General features: G+C 36.8%; 1 protein-coding gene across 11 annotated transcripts in view; it reads left to right on the top strand.

The window, feature by feature from the left end:
• GPATCH8 (G-patch domain containing 8) overlaps positions 1-7,235 on the top strand; it is a 91,424-nt gene that overhangs the window by 77,593 nt on the left and 6,596 nt on the right. For all 11 annotated transcript variants that reach the window (XM_081577166.1, XM_081577167.1, XM_081577170.1 and 8 more), the window contains one exon: positions 4,485-4,615. In XM_081577166.1, the coding sequence (XP_081433292.1) occupies positions 4,485-4,615 (131 nt within the window). The remainder of the gene's footprint in view (positions 1-4,484; positions 4,616-7,235) is intronic.

The raw sequence follows: 7,235 nt of genomic DNA on the forward strand, positions 1-7,235 counted from the left end.
TCTACCTATTTTCTAATGCCTGGAATTCTCTTCCCATGGAAATAACGGTTTTATTCTTTAAAGTGCAATAATAGATTTTAAAATACTTGAGAAAGATAATAGGTGTATTCCTAGTGAAATATACTCAGTCAGATATAAGCTTCTAGCATCAAATTTTGTTGTGGTTCAAGAGAAGTGTAGCATCAAAAGATATTAAAAGATAAAAAAGTATTTTATTAGATTGAAGTCCTTACTATCTTTTGTTGGTAGGGAAAACAGTGTGCAGAAGTATGTGGCTCATTCATTCCTGGCTCACATGCATCACCACTCCTTACTGTTGACACTCCACGTTATTAATAGTGTGGGCAAATTTATCACCTGCACTAAAAACCTGGTAAGATATACTAGATTCTCATTTCCCTAGTTTAACAGAGTTGAAAGGTGGAGCAGGATTTTGTGTCTGGAGCAGATATTTTTCTGCCAGTACACTGTGGTTTAGCTGGTTTTAAGAACTGGAAATGTCATTTACATTTGAAGTGGTCTTTAGCCCAATTGTGGATGGATATTTTAAGTGCTGGGTTATTTGTTAAGTTCGTCCCTCTACTGGTCTTTTGGGAAATTTAATGGAAACTCCAGCTACCATGTGATTGAAATCAATGAGAAATTATGTCCTGTGCCGCAAGTGTATACTTTTTTGGACATTTGCTGTTGATTTTTTGGAAAAACAGGATCTTCAAACCTTTTCATTATGAATGGAGTTTGGTCTCCTTTCCTTTGAATTAAATATTTTCCAGCTAAAATTGTGTTATATGGCTTAAATTTATATTAATAAGCATTAATAGTTCAATAAATAAATTTATTAGCAATTTTCTTCAGAAATTATACTTGATAATTTTCAGAGATAATATATAGGACATAGTAGCTTTGGAGTCACCTAAATGATTAATTAGATCCATTCAGATTAGACTGTGTGCTAGTTTGAAGGTTTTTACTTGAATTTGTGTGTACAGTATGGAATTTGCTCAGCCTTTGAAAATAGTTTTTGATTGACACATCTGAACTGTTTGGTTTCCTTACTGGAACTCTGTCTTCTTTGACAGACAGGTATGTTGCTCCTCTATTCTTGTTTAGAAAAGGTTATCTAAAGTTGAGTTCCCCTCAGAATTCAAGTGGAAAGTAAAAGTACAGGTCACAGGGAGAATTTCATATGGGTATTCAGTGACAAATGAGCCAAGCTTGGTAGCCTTTTGAAATAAAATAGGCAACTTCGGAAAACTGACTCCGAATTAAGGTCTTATACCTTTATAAAAAATTACTTTTTAGATTGGAAATTGTGAAGTTTCTGGTCAATACCTTTTTTTGCCATTGGTCCAATTCTGTTCAGAAGTTAAGGGGCTTAAAATTCTGACCTTTTGGTTCTCTAAAGAATGAGATTTATGACAATTCCCTGGCAGTGCGGTGGTTAGGACTCAGCACTTTCACTGCCAGTGCCTGGGTTCAAACCCTGACTGGGGAACTTAACCTTCCACATGCGAAGCAGTATCACTGGACAAAAAAAAGAGTAAGACTTCCTTACTATAACAGAGTGATACCTAGGAAAACCATATTATTTAACTTGACTATGTCTCTAGTAAATATAGGAAAATATTTCATACTAAACTTTCCTATAGATGATAACAAAAAAAAATTGTTTAAAATCAAGGATCCAATGTTTAAGCCAAATTATTCACCAGCCACTTACCAGATGCGGTCTGTGGGTTTAGTGCTGCTCCTTAACAGTGCAGGGTTGATTATAAAGACAAGCCATAGTTCCTGCCCCAGATACAGGGGAAGGGGCAAACTTGAACAGTTTAGACATAAGTGTTTTACATGTATTTATTTTGACACTTAATCTTGTTAATCTATTGCTATATAACCCTGTTTTTCTAATGAGGGATTTTGAGCTCAAGAGAGGTGAAACTTAAATTTTATACACACTGCCCTTTTGAAAGACAGGAATAAGTGGTCAGACAAAATGATGGTTGCTAGGTGAGCACTATAACAATGTGCTAATAAGACAGTTCAGAAAGAAAAAGAATCCCATCTTATGTAGGGATCAATAGAAACTTTGTGAGGGGAATTCAGTTTGATCCTGAATAGAAAGAAGAGACTTGGGGTTAGGAATCCATTTTTACCATCAGGACACCCTTATCTAAGAGAGACCTCAAATACACATTTTGGGTTCAGGAAAGTTGCCAAGTCTTGTCTTTAAGATTTGGGTTAGAATTCTAGGGTTCCCAGTTCTCTTTTTAAAACCTCAGACTTCACCATAGAGTTTATAGAGGTGATATAGGAGTGTTGCCTATACCTTGTATAGGATTGGGATTTGTACTTGTTTTATTGATATCATCCTGTTTTCTTCCTACCCTACTTCTAATTATTGTGGTGGGTGGGAATTTGAGATGGGATGTCTTCAGGATGATGTGGAAATGGTCTGTCCCTTCAACTTCAAGTTTGTACCAAGTGGCTGCTGAATGACTGGAAATCATTGACTTGGCCTAGAGGCTCAAGACTTTGATAAAATGCTCATTCTTTTAGACAGGGTCCTGTAGTTATTTGGGAAATAACTCCTAAAAGTGTAAGAGGGAAGGGAATGACTGGGCATGGGCAGATTTTTCCAGGCCTATGAGGTGGCTGGAGAAAAGACAGTAGAAATGAGAAAAAATATGGCATTCTATTTAAATCTTGGCCGGAGAGCCTGTTGAGTGTTTGGGTCAGGGAAAAAACTAGGTTTGTGGCCTAAAATAATCATTCAATAGACCTGACAGACTCTCTCTGCCCCATTCTCCTTGGAAGGAGGAATTTGGAATTCATATTCATTTAAAATAGTCGCTCCTTCATCTTGAAGTATTTTTTATAAAAAGCTTAATTCTGAGCAGCCAGCCTCAGTAAAACAATTTTGCCAGCTGTTGGTTACTTGAATAGCCCCCAAATAAAAGTAAATGAAATAAGACTAATTACTTTTAGACCGCTGTGGTCTCTCCTAAAGTTCTGTAACCATTTTCCTAAAGGAGTGGAGACGGCCCCACATACCTAGGAGGGATGATTGCTGTGTCAGTCTGTGTGTATGTACACATACATGTTTGTGCAGATGCTTCCCTCTCCTCAGACGTTTTAGAGTTGATGGCTTTGTCCCTGATTGTTTAGTATAATAGTTTGCAGATTCACTAAGAGAGCTTGTGTAGTAATGCTTGCTTTATTTTTTTCTCTTCCACTCTTGTTTTATTTTTTACTTTTTTTCTTTGTGATGTGACATTTTCAGCTGATGTATTGAAAGCAAATCCTTCTAATTTGGGAGCCCAGATCACAAGAGTGAGTTTTTCTACTAGTGTCTTTAGCTGTATATCTTTTTCTGTGTGTGTCTTTCCACCCTTTCCCTCTCCCAATTCAAAAATACTCAAAACACATTTCATAAATATTAGATAAGAAAATTCCTCTGTCTGTTCAGCATCATGCCTTTCCACAAAGCAATGTCCACTTTATATTGGGTCAGATTCCTTTTCTCAATGCTGTTGTAAAAAGCATAGGTTAATGTATGTGTTTTGTTTTGGTTTGTTTGCTTTTATATTATCGAGTATGTTGAAACTAATTCTTGTTCTGTCTTCATTGCAGATAGATATGTCTGGACTCTGGTCATCAGTGTGTCATAACACTGTTATAATTTTTTCTTTGTTGTTTTTGTTTTACAGATAGTTATATATAGTATCTTCTGAGAATAAAAGACCCATTCTTTCATCAGGATTTTAAGTAATAAATTCTTTGACTTATCTATTCTCCCATCTCATTCCCTGGTTGTTCCTCTTGGGGCCATGAAGGAATGAAAAGCCACACCTATTACTTTCTAATTTCAGCAGACTGACCAGATGAAAGTGGTCAGACTGGTGAGCTCTGAACATGCAAGCATTGGAAGATGATTTGATTAATTCACAGGAAAACTGTTCATGATGAAAAGAATAGCACCTTTTTATGGTGAAATCAAAGTAGGCTTTCTATTTGTTAGTCTGATTCAGATAACCTTCCCATGTAAGCTGTACATTGCTTTTTAAGATCTTACACCTCGGTAATTTTCTGTACTAGCTTAACCCCTTTCTGTTCTCTTTGGCTTGTGTTACAATTTAACTCATATTCTATTTGTCTAGTTTTGCATCCTGAAAGAGCAGGTGATTAAATAGTCCCTTTTCTTGTCTCCTAGTGTTCTAAAATTTGTTTGTTGCTTCTGAAATTATTTAATTTTGGCCAATAAAGCAAATGATATGCTGTCCTAATTAGGAATGCAGATACTGCAGGTGCTTTACCCAGAGTAATCAGCCATTGTGTTTTCAATTACCATAAGAGAGTACAACAATTTATATTCTACACTATGCTATAACCATTGATTATGGATAAAAATTCTGAAGGCCTTGCTTTCAGGATCCCCAAGTTATTCTAAATCACCCACTCCCTGTTCCTTTCTTTTGTTACCTCAGAGATTGAAAGATCTCAAGCAGAGAGAGTTTGCTCGAAATGTCTCCTCAAGATCCCGCAAGGATGAGAAGAAACAGGAGAAAGCCCTACGGCGGCTCCACGAGTTGGCAGAGCAAAGAAAACAAGCTGAATGGTGAGGACATTGTCTCTCCGAGGGCTTACAAATAATTAATAATCTTTAAGATTTAAGAATTTAATAATCCTCTTTTAAAAAATTAAGGTATAATTGACATATAATCCTTAAATTTTAAATAGATCCTTCTTTCAAACTAAAAGAATATCTATACTTGGAGTATAATATACTGATTAAGAATATGCACTCCTGGAACTTCCCTGATGGTCCAGTGGTTTAAGAATATGCTTTGCAATGCAGGGGATGTGGGTTCGATCCCTGATAGGGGAACTAAGATCCCACATGGATCAGAGCAGTTGAGCCTACATGCTGCAATTAAGACCCAGCGCAGCCAAATTAAAAAAAAAAGGAAAGAATATATGTTCCTGAGGCCATATCCTATGATCTGTGTGACCTTAATTATCAGTTCTATGCCTCAGTTTCCTATCTGTAAGATGGAAATGATAATAATAACTTAATTCTTACAGTTGTGAGAAGTCATTAAGTTGTTATATCCAAAGTGCTTACAGAAGAGTTCGTAGCACATAGAAGATGCTCAGTAAATCAGTAAATTATGCAACTATTATTCCCATTCTCCATTTTTTTTTTGACTCTCTGTGCAGCTTGTGGGATCTCAGTTCCCACCCAGGGGTTGAACCCCAGGCCACAGCAGTGAAAGCACCAAGTCCTAACCACTTGATCACCAGGGAATTCCCCTCCCATATTATTCTTATGTAGAGAAGCACATACCTTACAATATTCTACTGGAACACAGATTTAAGTGTTTTAACTGTCTTTCCAAGTACTGTAGAGTTAGTACTAAGCAGTAAAGCCTAGGAAATTCTATTCATTTCTCTACAGATTCCTGCCTTCTTGAATATTGTTTATAATGTTTCTTCATGGTTCTTGATGATAAGTATGGGACTGGTATTTAGCCTTAGGTGTAATTAGCACCCCTAAGCCCCACCTGGGACTGCATTCCCAAGCAGCTAGTCTTTGGTGGACCTAGTCTTTGAGCATCTGAGAATTCATGAGGTATGTGCCTCAATCTGAAGGATTTAGGTCCCTCTGTTTGTTTTTAATGGCTCACCAGGAATAAGAGGAACTGGTTACAAGGGAAAGAAAAACTATGTGGCTTTTAAAAGTTTACAGAAGTTGAGGCCAGAGTTTTCAAGATCGTGACCTTTCTAGATTTTTGGGTACTTGTTTACTTATTAACTTCTCTTGTGTTTTGGAAGAAGGAGGAAGGAGAAGAACACATATAGTGTAAGTTTTGAAACAATTAACCCATGAGCTCTAATATTGAGTTACAATGCCTGTAAACTGATTCTGATTCCTTCTTTAGCAGTTCTTTATGTAATAAATACATTCCTCTTGGACTTGCTGTAAGAATACTTCCTTAAAAAATATATACCAGACCACTTTTTAGTTTCAGACATATTTTAATACATAGTTTTCTTCATTGGTGACTTTTGCTTCTGTTTTATTTATTTATTCAGTCACACTGTGCAGCATTAGTTCTGTTTTAGAAATAAACAGTTAAAAGATGACCAAGTAAACTCTTGGGAAGATAGAAGAAGGTTTTGACCCACCATCAGGTATATTTCATCATCCTAGGAGTAATGCATGACCCCATAGTATTGTTGGAGTTGCATGGCAAAGACTAAGCAAAAGGTCACAATAAATTCTTTTTTATTTCAGTTTGAAGGTTTCTTTGCCATGGGGTGGATTTTGTGACACAGTGAGAGTTTCTCTTGCTACCCTAATCTGGTGGGTTCCATCTTCCAATAACAAGAGTTCAGATAGCAAAGGGGTTACCATATTATCTGAGTATATTTGGTCCCTGAGGTTAGGACAGCTAGTAGTTAGGGTGTAGATTAAGAGGACTTCATCCAAATAATTGTCTTCAGTTCTTGAGTTTGGCTTGAGAGATACCTGTATAACCCACACACTGTAAAAATTTCAGACATGATAGGAGTTTAAAACACTGGCTCTGAGGCTCCTTGGTGTTTCTGTTTTCAGCGCTGAGAAAGTACTTGGTAGAATCATGATCGTTGTGTGGAGTGCCCAGAAGGTGTCACAAAACCAAAGCAAATGCTTGGACATGGTGCCAGGAAATAGACACAGACTCTTCATTTCTGTAACAGACATGCTAACCTAACCACAGACCATCAGAGAGTAGCACAGTGGAGGTTTCTGACTGTGTTCAACTCGGAATAGGCACATTTTAAAAAATTGAAATTTGAAAGCAGAGAAGAAATTTAGGGTTGTGTTTTTGTTTTGTTTTATTTTTTAGATGTACAAAGTACAGTTGATCCTTGAACAATGGGGAGGTTAGGGGTGCTAATGACCCCAGCCCCCACACAAACTCATACACCTACACAGTCAGAAATTGTGTATAACTTTATAGTCAGTCTTCTGTATTTGCAGTTCCACATCCAAAGATTCAGTCAGCTGCAAATTGTGTAACATGTATATACTAAAAAAAATCTGTATAAGTGGGCCCTTGCATTTCAAACCTGCAAACCCATATCATTCAAGGGTGAACTGTGCAACCTTTGGGAATAAATTTTCAGCCATATGTTTGGTAGCATACTGGTGGGTAGGATGGTACAGTAAAAATTGGGAACAGTTACAAGAC

The sequence above is a fragment of the Giraffa tippelskirchi genome, chromosome 3, assembly GCF_054371585.1.
Source record: "Giraffa tippelskirchi isolate mGirTip1 chromosome 3, T2T-mGirTip1v1.2.pri, whole genome shotgun sequence".
Classification (NCBI taxonomy): domain Eukaryota; kingdom Metazoa; phylum Chordata; class Mammalia; order Artiodactyla; family Giraffidae; genus Giraffa; species Giraffa tippelskirchi.